The 20,178-nt window shown below is 28.5% G+C and overlaps 2 protein-coding genes and 1 non-coding gene across 3 annotated transcripts; all 3 read left to right on the forward strand.

The window, feature by feature from the left end:
- Positions 1 to 1,149: 1,149 nt before the first annotated feature.
- On the forward strand, positions 1,150 to 2,976 carry LOC113847814 (CASP-like protein 4A3). The gene is made up of 3 exons (XM_027477104.1): positions 1,150 to 1,748; positions 2,033 to 2,168; positions 2,491 to 2,976. Exons 1-3 carry the CDS (start codon positions 1,243 to 1,245, stop codon positions 2,680 to 2,682), a joined length of 834 nt encoding a protein of 277 aa, XP_027332905.1. The 5' UTR covers positions 1,150 to 1,242; the 3' UTR covers positions 2,683 to 2,976.
- Positions 2,977 to 14,408: 11,432 nt separating this feature from the next.
- Positions 14,409 to 17,339, forward strand: LOC113847903 (serine/threonine-protein kinase HT1-like). The gene is made up of 3 exons (XM_027477232.1): positions 14,409 to 14,921; positions 15,524 to 15,979; positions 17,044 to 17,339. Exons 1-3 carry the CDS (start codon positions 14,544 to 14,546, stop codon positions 17,269 to 17,271), a joined length of 1,062 nt encoding a protein of 353 aa, XP_027333033.1. The 5' UTR covers positions 14,409 to 14,543; the 3' UTR covers positions 17,272 to 17,339.
- Positions 17,340 to 18,396: 1,057 nt separating this feature from the next.
- TRNAL-UAG lies at positions 18,397 to 18,476 on the forward strand. Its single transcript has one exon. It is a non-coding gene; the product is annotated as a tRNA-Leu (tRNA).
- The last annotated feature ends 1,702 nt before the right edge of the window (positions 18,477 to 20,178 follow it).

Below are 20,178 nucleotides of genomic sequence, written 5' to 3' on the forward strand. Positions count from 1 at the left end.
GCTTTTGCTAGCGGTTGCATTTTTTCAAAAGAAAAAAAAGTTAAAAGTTAAAAATACTGAATCATAAAATTTTTTAAAAAAATTAAACAATAATTCTTATATATCAAATGGCAATGAGGTAGGAATAATCTTATTTACATGATCAGTTATTTTTAATACTCTTATTTTACATGTACATACTTGTGTATGCATGCATATATGCGAGTGAAATAACATGTTTTGTGTAATTTAAATTTTAAAAAGTAATTATTTATTTTTTATAACACGTTCTTAATAAATTTGAAAAAAGTGATTAATTTTTAAAAATTAAATTAAACCATATAGGCCATATACCAAGTTAGCAGTTACTTATGACAAACGAATGTCTATTTTTTATTTTTTTTAAAAAAGTGAAGTTCCTTCTGTGGAGCTTAAGTAAGCTATAACTAGTCATCAGAAAAATAAAAGAAAGAAAAGAAAAGGTAAGTGTTAGAACAGAAACTCTAAATGCTAAGTAATCGTAAGTGCAGGCGTGAATTAAGTATGTGTTTGGATTGAATTATTTTAGTTTGATTATTTTAAAAAAAATATTGTTTAATCTTTACAATAATTTTTTATTAAAAAAATTTTAGACGAATAAAACTTTGAAATTTATAATTTAAAGCTATTAATTTTTTTTAATATTTTTATTTACATTTAGTAATTAATTATTTTTAATACAAAATAATATATTACACATACTTATATATATATTATTTATTTATAATTTTACCTTTAAAAAAATTATATATTGAAATATAATATTTTTAAAATTATTTTTTCTCAATGCATTTAAATATAAAACTATTTTATATAATTAATTATTAAAAATTTAAATTAATCCAAACAAGTTAAATCTGAATTTCAAATTTTCAATAGAGCAGAGTTGAGTTCAGTCTTCAGGTCTTCTTGTATCTCGCACTGAACCCACACTTTTTTTCTCTCTGCACTCCAAGAATAAAAGAGCATCACAGGTCGTACTTGAATACACGTGGCAAGATCGTGAGGGTCTTGAGAGATAGAGAACCTTATTGGAAGAATCGATCCACGTGGCATGGTCCTACACTGAAACCCACGAAGCTAAAAATCCCTAGTCCCCACGCTTCCTTTTTCACTTTCTCTCCACTTTCTCACCACCCAAACACTCCTCTTCTTTATTCCTCTTCCTTCTCCTCCTTTAAATTCCGCCACCTCACGCCCATAGCTTCCAACGCAGTGCCCTCCATGAAGAGCTCATCATCGAGGAACTCCGAGTCCTCAACTCAGTTTGACTCGCCTCACTCCCCTCTCCGATACCGATCTTCTCCGCTCTCCGATGGCGGCGACCCCTTTCATTCGCCGGAAAACTTCCCGGAAGGTGAGCACAGAGACAACTCCAGGGCCATCGTGATCCTCGAGACTTCCATGCAATATGCTCAAGTCGCACCCCCCGTACCCGAATCCGAGCACCGGAACCCGCCGGTGAATGAGCCGCCGACGATGACGGTTAACCGTGCTGCTACGCCGGAGACTCAGCCGGCTACGGTGGTGGGAGGCGGCGGGCAGGGGCGATTGAGGGAGGCGCCGGCGCCCACTCCGGCCTGGCCGAAAAGGGTGGTGATGGCGAAAAAGGTAGCATTAGGGTTCCGACTAAGCGAGGTGGTGTTGTGTTTGATTTCGTTTTCGGTTATGGCTGCTGATAAGACTCAAGGTTGGAGCGGTGACTCTTTCGATCGCTACAAGGAATACAGGTTTTCTTTTTTTAATTTTAAAAATATTTTAATTTTCCTATTGGGTTCGGATATCAGCTTACTATATGTCGGTTTTCAAATTTCATAATTTTGATTTGAAGTTCTATGTTTTGGTTGCTTGGGTGGTTGTTATTTGGGTCAACGCATTATCAATTATCATAATTTCATTGAAACTAATGCTTGCTTTGCTGGAGGTTACTTTATTGGAATTCGGAATTGGTCTTGTGTCCTCTTCTGTGTATTGTAACAATGAATGATGATGGTAAAGCTTTTTGATATGTCAGGTATTGTTTGTCTGTGAATGTTATCGCATTCGCATACGCAGCGTTTCAAGCCTGTGATTTGGCTTATCAGCTAGTCACGGGGAGACAGATAATCAAACACCACACGCGTCATCACTTTGATTTCTTCATGGATCAGGCAAGTCATAGAGCACTCTCTCTGTTCAATTTTTCCTCTTTGCGTGAAAAGCTTTTAATTTCTATATATATATATTAGCCTCCACGTTTGAGTTCATTTCGTTGCCAGAATGATAGAGCTTTGAAAGTATTTATGAAAATATTTATGGCTTTTATGAGCTTGTTTAATTTATTCTAATAAATTTTATGATCATAAAACTTCATATGTTAAGAGTTTGTTAAATAAGTGATTAATTAAGTTATTTATTCAAACGTATCTTAAATGAATCTTTACTAATTTTCATGACATTAATATGTATATTTGTTGATAAATTGATGGGCAGGTGCTGGCATACCTTCTGATATCGGCAGCTTCATCTGCAGCCACGAGGGTTGATGACTGGCAATCAAATTGGGGAAAGGATGACTTCACAGAGATGGCCAGTGCTTCTATTGCAATGGCCTTCCTTGCTTTTATCGCATTTGCTATTAGTTCACTAATCTCTGGCTACAACCTCTGCACTCTGTACTCATAGCAACATTTTTACCTTATATACGTTTTCTTTGTATACGTGTTACACCTTTTTCTTTTATTCCTTTATTCTTGCTGCTGTAGAGGAATGCATTTAAGAGGGCGTTGGTGCCACTGAATTTTTTTACTGTACAGATACTTGTATACGTACAATCGCAGTCTCAAATTGGAAGGTGGAAAAGGAGAATTTTTGTTCGCTTTAAATTACACTCGTTTATATTTAATGTTCTTGCGTGAAAATCGTTTTACATATCACAGGTTCTCTTCTAATTACTAATTACAAGTACTGCAAATCCATAACGAGGTCAGAGTTTTTTTCCCTTTTGTCCCATACATGTGGAAACCAGAAACAAAGCAAGCACGAAGAAAAAGCATTGCTATTTGCTAAACGAAAAGGTGCCAGGAAATCAGATGGTCAAGATTTCAGGATTTGCCAATTGTTATGATTTAATTTGGATCCTTTCATATTTATAAGTAACATGATATGGTGATAAAGATATATTTTTTTTAACTACTTTAGTTAGTGAAACAAAGCCAGTCCTTATTTGATAAAAAATGTATTTTTTTCTTCTTCTTTTAGGATGGCTATATTTTTACTTATTAATGAAAGGATCTAAATTTGTTATGCTGATACTGCTTTACTGTTTCAATTTGGAATTTGGACGGAGCATTTCAGAATTTGAGAGAATTGAAGGACGGAGGAATTCGTTCGCAACATTCCTTGTTTGGATAATTTATTTCTCCTTCCGTAGGCCTGTTCATTGTTTTTATTGCTCCTTTGTATAGGTAAAGGTTTCTCAAATAGTATTATTACCTTAGCAATGGTCGACATCATTCACTGTTGTTCTAACTTTCAACATTTGCTCAAACGGCATTGAGCAAATGCACCCTTATAAAAATTAATAAATCGTAGATGTCCTAGAAATCACTTCTCCATCTACCATTTTCTCAAACAGAACGTGTAATACTCAAATTTCCCAAGCTTTGAATACATACGGAACATGCTGGGAACAAACATGATTAACCTATAGGATTGTTTCCTATGATGCATCAATTGCAAAGGGTAGCAACATTTTAGTATGCAAGTTATGGACTGCGAGCATCGAAGGCAGGAAAGAAGTGTGAACAAAATAGAGAGAGAAGTCAGAGAACAATGAACATGAGAGTAAGGTGGATCGATCTTGGTTGATAGGGGGAGAAGGAATTTTCGTAATTTCAAATTTCTTACACATTCTCAGAGTTCAAAACACTCACCTAAATGACTCAATAGTTAAAACTTATTGTAAAATAACTAAAAAGCCTTCATCACAAAAACTTTTAAATACCTTGACAAGTTACACTCTTCTATTCTTAATTCTTTATCGAAATACAAAACAAGACAATTCGAAAAGTACTAAGAGTAGCATGGTGATATTACTGTGCATAATGCCAAAGTTAGAATGATTTAATTTTTTTTAATTAATTAGATTGCAGATATCGTTCATAATTGTGTTTGAGCTGGTATCACTGTTATAAGTAAGAAAACTCTTTCTTTGTGCATCTAATACAATTACATTCCTTAAGGCTGAAATTTAAGATTACAAATTAAACTAGAACAAATTTTTACTAGTTTAGATGATTTAATTGTGATGAATAAATAAATTTTGAATTTTTTATCTATTCAAAAAGATAATAATAATAATAATAATAATAATAATAATAATAATAATAATAATAATAATAATAACTAGATTTAATTTTTGAGCTATGTAAGGATATATAAAAGTAATTAAATTATAATAATTAATTATAAAAATATAATTTTATTGTTAATTAAATTTAAAAAATATATTTAATCAATAATTTATAAATTTAATTAAATTTTATTGACAGGATAAAATATTCTTATATTATTATCTAGTCACAGATTATTATATTAGCAAATGAATATTTTATAATAATTATTTTAAAAGCTATATTTATTATATGTTTTAATTGAATTGTAGTGTAAAAAAATTATATTAATAAAACATCAAATTATACTCATAAATTATTTAATATTTAATTCTTAAAATGCTCATGAAGTTAATTTTATAATTGAAAAATACATTAACTATATATGAAATAAATATATTTAAAATATTTAAAGGACTATCTTCATACAAATATAAATAAAAATTAATTTATGTTATATTTAAGGAAATATATAATAAAATATTGTAATTATTGATTTAACAAAACATTTTTATATTATAGTAAACAAATTAATTTTACTATCATAAATAAACATTTTATTATTTTATTTCAATATGTTACGTTTATACGTAGGATAATTGAATTGCAATTGAAGAGAAAGAAAATATAAAGAAGTAGACAAAATAATCAAAATTAAAATTCAATTTTATAAATCGATGATCGGATATAAAAACTTGTTTATATATACATATAGAGAGAGAGAGAGAGAGATTAAATTTGCTGATCAACGGAGAGAACAGAAAAAAAGTTTCAAAAACCCAGTCAACGCATCAAGAATGAACAAGTTTGCCGAATATTAATGTAAGTCGTGTCTCAAACCCTTACAACCACATGTCACTATAAATGTATTGCTATAAATAATTAGGTATTATTCATTATCCAAAAATGAAATGATACATCTTATTTGGACACAGTATTCCACAAATTTGTTCAAAACAATGCATTTTATAATTTTTGTTCCCTTTTATAGGGATTTCGTATTTGTGAGTTTTGTCATGTATGGTAAGAGCAAAAAATCTTTAATATTTAAAAAACAATGTAAGCTCTCAAATTGTATTAAATTAATTCATTAATATTTAATATAATGAATAACTCTATACCAAAAAATAAGAAAGGTTCCAGAGAGGTTTCTTCCATCTTTGGACGTTGCAATGCATTTTTGTTCTCTTTCCTAGAGTCACTGTAACTTTCTCTAAGAGTCATCAAGAATATTCCCCCCCCCCCCCCCCAAAAAAAAAGTTATAATTTGTTTTTAAAAATATTTTTTAAAATTATTTGTTAACATAAAATTTATTTTTATTAAAAAACAATTGTTAAAATTTATTTTAAAAATCAAAACAAAAACAAATAAGCCCTAATGTATCTCTACCCTTGCTAGTAGATGTCGTTGGTAAAACGATTTTTCTTTCTCTTCTTTACATTCTTTATGATGTTTTTGCGTTGAAAACTCTAGAAATGTATGTATGCATGCATGCCCGAGTGAAGTATATTTTTGGATTAACTTGACAAAAAAATTAATATATTTGTTGCGTTTGTTAAAAGGATTTTTTTTAAATTTTATTTAATCAAGTGAATAAAAAAAAAATACTTGTAGTTAATTTAACGCATTTTATAATTTTAATTTAATTTATTGATTGAATAATCAACATATTATAATCATACATTAAGGAATGACATAAAAAACACATGAATTTGGCAAAGTTTTTGAACCATTTTTTTTTTTAACTTGGGGGTGTGAAAAATTGGGTTTGGTGCCAATAGTTAGATATATTAATTATGTGAGTTATATTTTAAAAATTTTAGACCAATTATATTTTAGCTTAACAGCCATAAAATTGGATGGCTTAATTTCTTATGTTTTAAAATTATTTGGACCTTCTCTATTTAGACTAATTTTGTTTATATCAAATTGATTTGCATGTTAAAAAGGTAAAAAAAAATAAAAATAAAAGGTTTGAAAGAAAGACGTTTGTGATGAGTTTTATTATATCAAACATTAATAGACAATATATTATTATAAGAATGTAATGATGCTACAAAATGATAATTTGATATACATATTGTATTTGTAGTGATATAAATTCTAATTATTATATTATCATCTGGTTTAAAAGAAAAATTAAAATAAAAGTGGGTTAGCTTTCTTTCTTTTTCCCTTTTTTTAGGTGAGACGGCAAGCCTTCTTAGCTTGTAACTTCAAGTTGAGCAACAATTATCAGCCACAACTTAATTGGTACATCTCACAAAGCACATGGGCTCATGGTGGGCTTATTTGAATCGCTTAACAAGCCCAAGTTGACACTTGTAATTTGATTGACAATGCAATTTTGGTTTGAGTTTGAAGATTTTCAAATCATGATTTAGGCAAAAATAAGTTGTTGTTGTTATTATTATTATTATTGTAATTAATGCATATTTCTTGGTTTAGCCTTTTGTAGTATTTTTTTAAGTTATTTTTTGTTGTTATTATTATTATTAATAGTATTTTAAATATAATTATGACTATGTGAACCAACTTGCATAAATTTATTACTTATATCGATTAGGTTGAATAATTCAAATTTACACGTACATGAGTACAGATCAACTTACTCCTCTACTAAGTTTGCATCAGATCGAGGGTTAAGGAGTTGAAACAGTAAGTTAGTATATTAACCTATCAAGATAAGGCTTCTCTAGAATGAGTTTATTTATAACATAAAAATGTTAGAGTTATTTATTATTTATTTATTTTTAATTCATAAAGATTCAAAAGCAAATAATTTCATATTTTTTATTCATAAATAAACTTAGATGAGTTCTTTTTCCAACTTCTCACATATTATTTTGCTTTCATAGGTAGCACAAAGTGTATAACTACAAAGATATATGCGATAAATTTCAGCCATTTGATTCTAATCAACGGACGAAGAACTTTGTTGCATCCTATTGTAATTTTTGAAATAGTTCGTTTAATATTTTGTAAAATATGTATTATATATATTAAATAATAATTAATATAATGTCAAAATAAATAAAATAAAAATTGATTGTATATGCATAAGTATTAAAATAATATTTATCATAAAAAAACAGCATAAAATTAATTAAAGTGATTTAAGCACGTGAAAAATTTATTAAAAAAGACACTAATAAAAAAATGAATGGCATAATTTTTAATTTAATAAAAAATTAAAAGCTTTAAAATAATTTAAAAAAATATTTAACAATAAATCATATTTTAGATAATTTAATTTTCAACCAAATTCAATAACATTACGTTGATACAGTCAATTTCTTCCGCGAAGATAAAATTTTGTAAGTGTTGTTATTATGATTAAGAGCATTTAAAAACTTAAAACATAAGAAAATTTAAAATTATTTATAAATGAAATCCTTTGTTGCAAGTAGAATTATAGATTTCAATGATTTAAAACTTAGTTTAATTATGCTTTAGTTTTAACTTGCAGCCAAACTTAGTTTAATTATTCTGTACCGCCCCAAACCCCCCTTTAATTATTGATTTTCTTCTGCCAATCATGTTTGGACACATGCCCTCTTCTCTTATCCAAATTTACTAGTTACTACCTGCACCGGCATGCGCTGTCATCTGAATAAGGATAATTCTATCTGAGTACAAATTGATTTTGAAATCATAGAGAAGAAAGAACAAGATGAACGACATCAATCACTAGTTGTCACCATGAATCATTCACTTGAAGAAATCAAAATAGACCCTTTGATAAGGAGCTGTCACCAACAAAACTTTATTGTGAATTTGTGATTGTTGGCTTCCTTTCAAGTCATGGAAGGGGAAAATTGTGCCTACCGTTAGTTTTAATTTCCATTCGTTAATTCATAATATAATCATTCATAATAATTTGTTTAGAAAGAGAACAAATTATACATGTTAAAAAATATATGTTATAATTAATTCATGATAAATTTCTTAATTTACTTTTCATTAGTGAATTTCTATTTTACTTTTGAACTATATAAATAATATATATTTTATATAAACTAAAAAATATTAGTAGAAGAATAACAATTAATATTATGTTAAACTTTTATGTAGACAAATAAATAACAATATTTTTGTTCTTATTAGACAATTAAATAAAAATAGATAGTAAGTATTTAATTAAACTACTCATCCAAACACACATTAAATATTATTACGGGCAACGGTGGTAACTTCCATTGGTTAATCCAGATTTTAAGACAAAATTATCTTAACTAATTTTAAACTCTTAATTAATTAGGTGATAAGATTACTCGGCAATTTTAAATTAAAACTTCAGTTATTATTACGAAGTTAAGTAAAAAGTATATTTTAAACAAATGGATATAATTAAGATACATGCTATGTTGAACTATAAGTAAAACATATGCATGTATACGATAATAGAATTTGACTTTAGAGATAAAACAAACAGACCTTAACCTTTCTTGTGCAGATTGAAACCCACTGTAAATATATTGTTTGTGAGATAAGTAAAATTGACATTGGAGCTGAAATTTTGTTTCACACATTCACGGCATTGTCTTTTTCTAAAGAAAAAGAAAGCGAATAAGAATCTCTTAATGAAATTGTGGATAGATTTGATTTTCCCATGAGCGATCGTGTGAGTCCATAGTCGTCCACTGGTATTAATTTGGCAGGTCGTACTTACCCTATCCTCCAAGACACGTTGGGTGTCAAGCAAATCAGATCCTACAAATATTTCTTCAATCAAAGCATTAACGAAAAATAAAGAATGTCAGCATATTTATTTTGATTAATTATTAACTAGAACTACTGAACTAGAATGATACATGTTTGACAGTAATGCAAAATTAAAAAAACAAAGAAATAAATGGAGCAATACATATTAAAATTGTTGATGCGGATATGAATTATGTGATATAGAGGCAACCCACGAGATAGATGCGAATCCAGTGAAGCCGTGTAAACTGCTATGGTTGCCGGTTCTAAGGGATGCATCAACTATCAAGCTGTACCCTTCACCAGCCATGCACACATGGCGCCACCAATATCACATCATTCACCTTCAATTCACCCTGGGAGTGCCGTTTTAAGCTAGAATCAAGATAATACCATATCATACCAAAAACATTAACGATAAATTCATTTTTTCAAAAGCTTTTTCTTTTAAAGATCGATTAATCTAATTGAAATATCCATCAAACCTGTATTCTTTTTATTCTCTATGCTTAATTGATAGTTTACATAATGACATATTATATTAATATTTTTTAAAAATTGAAAATTATATTGTTGGTAAATATGACTCTATTTATACAAGCTAGGATTCTTCGAATCCACTATGCCTACATTCACGTATAACCAAAGACTGCTGGTCAAATATAACTTTGTCAATCTTTTTGCACTGGATATATACCGAGTAAGCTAAAACTAGATGTTGACTATTGAAAGGCAACACTGTAGCATAGCAGTAAGAGTTGCAGCATGAAAGGAGGAGTTTCTCTCATGGTTTCCTGTGTCTTTTTATATGCATTTTATAGGAGAAGAAAATATTCAATCCGTTGTTTTACTATAAATTAATATTTGTACTGCTCATATTTTATTATTAATTTAATAACTAATATTGTCTTCATTGTGTGGATTATCAAAGTAAACTTTTAATTTTATTTATCTTATGCAAAATTGTTGTGTGATTCTGTATTCTAAGTATATCTTATATCGTTTAAATTGAGTTTCACTAAACATGTCCGTATAAGGTAATTTTATTTAAAAATATAATCACTCATTTTAAAAACTTGTTTATAAAATTATTAAAAAGAAACAATACTTTAAAATAGATCAAACTAAACATGCACTCAAATAAATGAACTTATAAACATGCATTTATGAGAAAATTGACATTATCAGAAGTAAATGGAAGGGTGGTGTTCACCCAAAACAAAATAAAAATAACGAAATGACATGAAAAAGAGTAAAAAGAAAGAAAAAGAAGGAGGAGTAGACCGTATACGGAAGAGGACCATAACGAGATACGGATTGTCCGACACAATGACGCAGCAAAGGAATGGCCCACAGAATGAATTGACGAAGTTACCCCTATGAAGGGCACACCGGATGATGGTCAAAGTGAAGACAATGTTACTGGTTTAGAGCTTTTCTCTCCCTTTCTTTCCCACTTTCACCCAACGCTGCCAAAAACCCATTCCACTGCTGACAATGACCCTGCCCAGATAAATTCAAATTCTATTATTAGAACACTTATTTTTTAATTCATTTCATTTTTTAAAATTAATCATAAATATATTCCTTTTTATAATTATAACAAATTATTCAACTTTTCATTTTAAAATATTTTTAAATACTACTAGTTAATTACAATAAAAATATTTCACTTGCTTGACGTGTCAACAGTATTCAGTTATATTTTAATATGCTTTTTAATAAATTCTTTTTATTAATTAAAATTATTCAATATTTATTAATTTTAAATTAATTTTATTTAATAATTAAAAATAATATTAAATAATGTGTTATTAACATTTTTCCGTTAACCAACGTATTACATAACTAATAAAATTTAAAAACATTCTTTTTATTATTAAAATATCAAATACAATTCCAAAAATTCACGTTATCCTTCTTATTCATATTTATGTACATGAGTGTGAAATTTTGTATTATTATCTCGCGTGGGTAAATTGTATGATATATATATATATATATATAATGTTAATAAAGGTAATAGTTAAAAAAATATTTATTAATTTCTTAATAAATATTCTTATAGCTAACATTTAAATTGAAAAAATATTAATTATTTTTAAATTTTATGTTAAAAGTGTATTGCTAACATATAGATTTTGTTATATATAAAATTTAAATATAAGACATTCCTTAATTAAAAATTAAATAAATATCATATGCATCAATAAGATATTGATAAAAGAAAGTTGTATACTAAAAATGAAACATATTTAGACCGTGCATTTTCATTTGTTTATCTTCTTTTTTATCTAAATAATACTTTTATCATGAAAAAAAAGCAAATAAAAAACTTTAATTAACTTTTTTTTCTCTGGCCATTAACGATAAAATATTATTTAAAAAACATTAATTTACATTAAAATACGGATGCTTCTACAAACAATTAGTGCTCCTCATATTTAAACTTTTTTTTCCCAAAAACGAAAATAAAAAATGCGTATACAACACTTATTAGTTTTGCTCTATAATGATGATAGCTAGCTCTGCGTTATCCAGATTCATAAATAGAGAGCTGATAAATAAAATGGGTTACTTGAATTATTAAAGTCAATCATTTACACTCAAAAAAATTTTGTGAACCGAAAAATAATTGAATTCAATTTGAACTCGTGGAATGATGTTTAAGTTGAGTATATTTTTTTTTTAAAGACTATTTTAATTTTTTTTACAAGTTTAATTTACTTCAAACTTAATGAAATTAAATTAATAAAGTTTAAATTTAATTTATATTTAAACTTTTAATTTAAATCATATATTTTATTTCGAGTGACTAATTTTCAAATCATTTTCTTATTTGTACTCACAAATGAAAACTTAAACTCTTCAAGGTATTCATCTGCCAATCTTGATGTGATTGTGAATTTTAATTATTATTTGCGAGCATTTTTTTTGTATTATTACAATTTACAAATAAATAACTGAAAAAATTCTATAAATATTAATTAATAAGAAGTAAACCAGGTTGAATTTTTATTTAAATAGTTCAGGATTTTTAAATAATTCTGTTTATCAACTGTATATAAGTACGAACAGTACGAAAAAATTATTTATCAATATTTTAATATTAAACTAGTACTTGTTAGAATGTTTTATTGAAAAAATAAATAAATTATTAGTATAAACATTATGAGTTTATATTGATAATATGATGTATTATATAAATAAAAAAATTTATTGGTAAATAATACATATAATTAATACAGTAAATATTAATATACTTAATTTATTATTTGTAAGTATAAATTTTTAAATTTTTTATTAAAAAGATATTTATTTATTTTTTAGATAAAATTATTCTAATACTTGGCAATATTTATTTATTAATATATAACAATTTTTTTTATAATAAAATACTTTAATGTTTACTACATCTTATATAACAAATGGGTCTAAAAATTTAAACACGTGTGAGTTGAAAAAGAAAACAACTCACCTCCGAATCTATTCAATGTCGAGTTTTATTCACGAATAATTGTGGATATTAATAATTTTACCTTCGTAGTTCAAACAAGTACTTAATTGTGTCTCCCAATAATGTATAGGTATTTGTAAGGCAATGTTAAAATAATTATCATAGAAAATTTAAATTTAATTACTTATTATTAATATAGTTTAAATCGAACAAAAAAAAATTATGGATAGTTAAACTTCGGTATAAATTATAAAAAAGTAATAATTATTTATTTTTAAGTCTTACAATATTTATTAGTGATAGTCAAGATTTCTTAGTCTAATAAACACAAGTTGATATGAAGTTGTTAGTTAACAACATGACTTCTATTTTGGGCGATTATTCCATGAAAGACAAAACAATATATTCTTTTGTTTATTTCACTGAATTGAAACAACACCATTTAAGTCATAATTTTGATAAACAAAAATTGTATCGTTTTATGCATTTGATAGGGTTGTATAGCACACAATTCATGTAAAAAATTTATATATAAGTTGTATAGTAAATAATATCACATCACATTTATTGATTTAACAATTTACGTAAACAAGTTTATCAAGTTATTAAATCGCGTGTATTGCCAAAATGTCGGTTAATAATTAATTTTTAGAAAATAGTATTTGTTACGAAAGGAATTGGTAGAAATTTACCCTAATCGTTCAAAGCATACAACTTAAATGCCGTTTTTAGCTGTCTTATTTATTCACTAAGTTGCTGGTTAAAAAAGAATTTTTTGTAAGGTTAAAAACAGAACATTTAATGTTTATATCACAAAGCCAGCTCAATCTGACTTTGTCATGAGAAAGAATTCGTCACAACTAGCAATTCTCATATTTTTTAATGCCATTGGCTGGAAAACATTCACAACAAAAGGCTAAATTAAGAACAAGTTACAGAATATTTGGTTTATATGCCACCAAACGCAAACGTAAAAGCATACACGTTACAGGAAAAGATTACAGTAGGGTGAGTTTATCTTGCTTTGGGACGAGAAATTTGGTCATTTGCCATTAGAAAAATGAAAATCCCAACCAAATAAAAGCTGGAATTTTATTTTTTTCCTGTGGTCAAAATGTTGTAAAAATGTGAAACAAACAAGCTAGTAGCCGATAGAGTTTTATAAAAGAAAAGAGAATATAATAAAATTGGTATGAGGTTATTAAAATAGTAGTGGGACGATGAAATTTGAACAAAAATAAAATGTGTTACGGTAAAAGTAAAATAGTAATCGGGTGGGGAATGAGTGACAAAGTTGGAAGGCTCAACGCTACATAACACGTGGAGGGGCAAGACAAGAAAGAAAAGAATAATAAATGGAAGGAGGGGGCTATTGTGACAAATAAATTGGAGGTTAGTGATATGGCAGTGGCGATAATGCGGTGGGAAACATGGGTTGAAATTGGAAACAAAAAAAGAAAGCAAGTGAGGTAGGGGTCATCATCATGCTGACCCACTTTGTCTCCTCACGAGTATATCTTCGCACGTTAGCAACGTAGATGCTAATGTCAGTCACTGTTTTTCAGAGAGGTGGCATTGGCATTGGCATTGGCAACACCACCACCCACCCCTCTCTCTCCCCCTCCTTCCTCTGCTTCAAATCTTCTCTCTAGCATTTGCAAATCTTTTCTTTGGTTTTTTGTTTTTCTTATATTATTACCATTTCTCAACAAAACGGATCAAATCTCTCTCCAATAAAAGACGAAGTATAGCTATAATATAATTATGTTATACTATACGCAATTACATAGATGAGGTGGTTTGGATTGGAGTTGTTTCTTTCTTCTTCTTTTTTCTCCTTTTTCCTAATGCATAAACGGCGAGGATCATTCAAAATGTAGTTAGTTACCTTAGGGAACTAAAAAAAACAAGATTTTTCAAACTGGGTATTCTGCATTAGTTTAAAACTCTAGTCTACATTGGGTTGAAGGGGTGGTTGAAAGAAAAATTGATGATTTCCGTAAGCATGAAGAAGAACTTATATTGGTTTAAAGAGATTTCTAACAACGTGAGATCAGGTAGAAGGCTTTCACTTGGGGAATACAAGCGAGCAGTGTCATGGTCAAAGTATCTGATCTCATCCGGGGCAGCCATAAAGGGAGAAGGAGAGGAAGAATGGAGTGCTGATATGTCTCAGTTGTTCATTGGGTCAAAGTTCGCTTCTGGCAGGCATAGCAGAATCTACAGAGGGATCTACAAGCACATGGATGTTGCAATTAAGTTGGTAAGTCAACCTGAAGAGGATGAGGACTTAGCTGTTTTGCTTGAGAAGCAGTTTACTTCAGAGGTTGCTTTGCTTTTTCGATTGCGCCATCCAAATATCATTACTGTAAGCTCTGTTTCTTTACCCATCTCTATTTCTGCATGGAATATATATCATGTACTATACTAACTTTGATCTCCACTCCTTCTATCATATATTCGTTTCGAGCACGACCATTTACGTTTTTATATGTTGGTGTGGCTCAAAGGTGTACGTGTTAAGAGATAGACATATGAAACCATGTCTACACCTAACTACTTCTTTGATATAAAACTGACACGTCGGTAATATTCTCTTCTTGTTTTTTTTATTCTGTTGAGGTGTTATTTTTTAATTGGAGGGATAGAAAAATGGGGAGGGGTGATTTTAATAAAAGGGGTGTCTTCATCTGAAATATGTAATTTCTTGATCAAATCTTAAAAATGAATCAATTATTAGTAAAAAGGAATTATGGAGTATAGATGAGTTTTCAACATGTGCTGAGCAAAAGGTGTTTTAGTCGGTGAATTCATTCTCTTTGAAATATATATTGTGGATCGTGGCCTATTACAAGTGTGCTAGCAATTAATGCTAAGATTAGAGTTTTTTTTATAGAGATGAGAATGCTTTATGGGTTAAGTTTGCAAGTGATGAATAATAAAGAAATTGACATTGAGTTGCTCCTACAGTTTGTTGCAGCTTGCAAGAAACCTCCCGTTTTCTGTATAATTACAGAATATTTGGCTGGGGGGTCCTTGAGAAAATACTTGCATCAGCAAGGACCACATTCAGTTCCTCACATACTTGTTCTAAAATTAGCCCTTGACATTGCACGAGGAATGCAATATCTTCATTCACAAGGTATACTTCACAGGGATCTCAAATCAGAAAACCTGCTGTTGGGGGAAGATATGTGTGTAAAAGTAGCAGATTTTGGGATCTCATGCTTGGAATCCCAGACTGGTAGTGCCAAAGGATTCACCGGAACATACCGCTGGATGGCACCTGAAATGATCAAGGAAAAGCGTCATACCAAGAAAGTAGATGTCTATAGTTTTGGCATAGTTTTATGGGAAGTGCTAACAGGATTGACACCATTTGACAACATGACACCTGAACAGGCAGCTTATGCAGTCACCCACAAGGTATTCTAATTGTATTGCCTCCAAATTTAGTTAATCCTATGGAACATTTTCTCGTTGTATATACAATGTTTAGATGTCCAATATTAGTTAAAAATATGATCAAAATACACTTATAAGACTTAAAAAATTTCTTTTGAGAGCATATTTAGCATGTTCACGTTCAATCCTAAGCATAAGAATGGCCTTTGAACTAGTTTTTTCAAAGTGAGTTAAGCTTATTTCATTTCTAGTATATAAAATTGAAGTGTAGGAATCAGCTTATGCTCATCTAAGAAACTGTTACATGTTATATGAATTTGTTTAGAAATAGTCTGCCTAAATCTTGCGTCACTGCTATTATAATTGCTTTTCATATCCTTTCTTGTCCATTTTTTCAGATCAGTTATATTAACTACTCGTCCAAATCATACATAGTGATGGTGCTAGGAGGACTAAGTTTTACATTTTGAATGCATACATGTTTACGTGTTGAGTTCTATTATCTACTGTAATTTGCGTAGGTACTTTTCCTGACTGATGTGTCCCAAATCCTTCTGGCTATGATTGGCAATTACCACTCATTGGCTATGATGGTGTGAACTTTACAGAGTATGTGGTGCTTATCAAAGCAAGAAACCTCATTAAATATATTATATTACACTAAGGGTAGGGGCCTCTCTATTTTGCCAGACATCCAGATGATCCTTACGCTTTTAACACCTTCGAGATTCGGTATCTGCTATCAATATTGATTTATTGCCACCACCCCTAACTTTTCTCTCACATGCACAGAACATCGCACGATGTACCAAAATCAAGTAACGGGTTCTATATATATATGGATCAATACCAATATAAAGTTTCGCGTTAATTGTATAAAATACTAAATAACTGAAGATGGGGTTATGTTGGTATTTTACCATAGGATTTTTGAAGCCAAGCAATTATAATATGTTTTGGAAATGCTTCATATAATGCTAGCTCTCTCCTCGATTTTACTAAAAATGATTGAGGTGGTGCTACGTCAATTATATATACATTTTTTGGGTCAATTTCTATAACTCAAATTGGTGGATTTTTTGCAGAATGCAAGGCCTCCTTTACCATCTGACTGTCCAAAAGCATTTAGTCATCTCATAAACAGATGCTGGTCGAGCAATGCAGATAAACGGCCACATTTTGATGAGATAGTCTCAATTTTGGAGAGCTATACTGAAGCAATTGAGCAGGATCCTGAATTTTTCTCCACTTACAAACCACGTTCAAATAATAGAATTCTCAGATGCTTACCACAATGTAATGCTGCTAATTAATAAATCTGCTTCTTGCAAACCTTAGGATCCTCGTTTCAAGAATGTGACATGAATTGTATCAAATCAACCCCAAGAACAAAAAATATGTCTAATTAATTAATAAATACAATCTTCTTCCGTATTTTTTTTTTCTTTTTAAGTAAAGAATTTCAGAGCCTGCTTACTGATTTGGAAAATATTTCCTAATTTTATTTCATGTTTTATTTTTTATTACAAAAATGCTATTTTTTTTATTTTCTTTTTTATATACAAGAATAAAAATTCATTTTTCACATTTTTTAAACAAATATTTCAAAATGGAAAATAAAATAAAGTGATATCTTTATAATTAAAGGGAAAATAAAAAAAAAAGCTCAAACCAGTCTCATTCTTTAACTTCACCAATTCGTCTATTTATTTCACAATGTAAATATGTCATCCTTTTTGTTTATCTTTATAATCGCAAGACATGATTGTAAAAACATGTTAACATTAATGATAGTTATACTAAGAATTTGGAAAGACAATTTGTGAAGAGGTGATGAGTGGAAAATTCTTATTCTACTTCAAATTTAATTTCGATACATTAATTATTTATTTAATCATATATTGTTATATCAGAAAAAATTATTTATTTTTATAATAATAAATATAAAAATTATATTTATAACATATTTTAATTGATTGATAGTATAAAAATACTAATAATACATTACTACTAAACTTTTTTAGTAGAATTACTTCACATAATTTTGTTGATTAAGTCAAGATTGAGATGTTATCTTAAACAAAAACGTCTTTATATTATAAAAAATTAGAAATTATTTAATGAAAAATATTATCTATTTTGTTTCAATATATATATATAAATTCCCCACACATTTTTGTGTATAAAATATGTAAAATAACGCTTTTACAACTTCGAAAAAATAGAAATAAACTTGTATCTTTAATCAATCTTTATGTTTGTAGCCTGTATGGTAAACTATTTGTTAGAAACTGAAAGGTAAGGTAACATGGAAATAAATAGTTGTCATGATTTTAATACGCAAATGAGAGTTCATAGAAAAAAATTATGATATAAATGACAAAGTTTTCCATAAATGTCAATCAAATATATATAAATTGGTGAGATGGCAATGCAGTGACAGTTTGGCCGAGTGGTCTAAGGCGCCAGATTTAGGCTCTGGTCCGAAAGGGCGTGGGTTCAAATCCCATAGCTGTCAGTTTTATCATATAATTTTTATCAGCTTTTCTTAAATCTCAACTCCCTCACCAAATGGACAAGCAAACATAACGTCTAAATTTATCATATCTTGGAAACAGAAAGACTTGCCTAGTAACAATAACGAGAGTGGCTAAGCTAGTCCCAGCAATTATAAGGAGAAATCAAATCCAAGATTCTTTAGTAACATCTCATAGCATTTCTTTGTTTGGAGGATATTTTCTAAGAACGCGTAATGATTGTTGAGGGGGGGAAATATCCCATGAATCGGGCAATATAAAGAATGAACAAAGAAACTTGGACCTTATGAAGTCACCGACGGACAATGAACGATATGACGCGAGAGGAGACACCATTGAAAAAGTTTGAGGGGGGACTGGGTGACTTAATAGTAATAATTAAATGTGTTTCATCTCTATGTAACACACGTGGGACATTGTTTCTTAGATGTGTTTTTTCTTAGAAATATCCTAACCACATTTTGAGGAAGCCAAAAATGAGATCTTTTTTGTTATAATCGCTTGACAATGTATCAAAGTATCCTCCAATATTGTAGTGTTTTAAACTCAGTTGCTTCTCTTTGCAACATGATGACCCCTATATTTGAGTAACAGGAATTAATAAACCATCCTAATGTAGCATTTTAAGATAAATTTACACTATCAACAATTTTTTAGATGTGCTAAATTTACCTTTCATAAATATCTTTCCATAAAAAACAGTCTTTTTAAAGATAAATTAGTTACTAATTATAAATATCTCTTCCAATAAAAATTTGAACCAAAGTTTGTTATCTTTGTAGGAAATTAACTGTTTTTTTTTATTAGACCTAACTTCTCACCGATATGTACTAAGTTATTGACAGTATTTCTTTCAAATTAATTATCTTTTTTTTTTAAAATATTAATGGGAAAGGTTTCCAACCTTTCCTTCCTAAAAAAGGGGCTGGATGAAATTAAATAGTTTCATGGTGATGATTTTTAATTTTTAATTTTTAATTTTTAATTTTTAATTTTTAACTAAAGGTTGAGATAATATTTGATATCTAATAATAATGATGAAATGAAATGACAAAAAAATGTAATGAAATAAATAATCTAAATATTAATATAATTAAACTATATTATATTATTATATTTATTTTTATTTTATCCTTTCTTATCAACTAAACTATAATTTATGAGGATGTTTTTAAGAAGGTATCTCATGTTAGTAATTTGATGATAGCAACCAACTATGACTTAATGGTTGTTTGTTTCTTAGTTGGTTAAAAGAAACTATATCTTAAAAGAAACTATATCTAAAATGAAAAAATAAAATAAAATCAATGATTTATATAATATGCACAAATTATGAAATATATTAAATGAATGTGATTTTTTTTCGATTCTAAGAATTGATTGTTGTGAATTTTGAAATGGAGCCAAAATTCTCCTTATATTTATATTTTAACCACAGCAGATTAAAAACTTCTGTGTATTAGTCATGGACCAAATTTTTGAGAAATTAAAAAAAAAAAAGTTACTTATTTTGTATCAGAGCATTGAAAATGATAAATTTTAAATGGTAAAACAACTATGCTTATAAGTTGCAGAAAAATAAATATCACTTAAATTAACTTTTATATATATATATATATATATATATATATATATATATATAGAATCTTCTTACACTTAATTTAAATTTTTTATTTAATTTAT

The sequence above is a fragment of the Abrus precatorius genome, unplaced genomic scaffold, assembly GCF_003935025.1.
Source record: "Abrus precatorius isolate BTA unplaced genomic scaffold, Abrus_2018 Scaffold8, whole genome shotgun sequence".
NCBI lineage: Eukaryota > Viridiplantae > Streptophyta > Magnoliopsida > Fabales > Fabaceae > Abrus > Abrus precatorius.

Excerpts from the sequence above, each read along its gene's own strand:
- LOC113847814 (XM_027477104.1), top strand. The coding sequence starts at position 1,243 with ATGAAGAGCTCATCATCGAGGAACTCCGAGTCCTCAACTCAGTTTGAC. Across the intron at positions 1,749-2,032 it reads GATCGCTACAAGGAATACAG|GTATTGTTTGTCTGTGAATG; the intron begins GTTTTCTTTTTT and ends TTGATATGTCAG. Across the intron at positions 2,169-2,490 it reads TTGATTTCTTCATGGATCAG|GTGCTGGCATACCTTCTGAT; the intron begins GCAAGTCATAGA and ends ATTGATGGGCAG.
- LOC113847903 (XM_027477232.1), top strand. The coding sequence starts at position 14,544 with ATGATTTCCGTAAGCATGAAGAAGAACTTATATTGGTTTAAAGAGATT. Across the intron at positions 14,922-15,523 it reads GCCATCCAAATATCATTACT|TTTGTTGCAGCTTGCAAGAA; the intron begins GTAAGCTCTGTT and ends TTGCTCCTACAG. Across the intron at positions 15,980-17,043 it reads CTTATGCAGTCACCCACAAG|AATGCAAGGCCTCCTTTACC; the intron begins GTATTCTAATTG and ends GATTTTTTGCAG.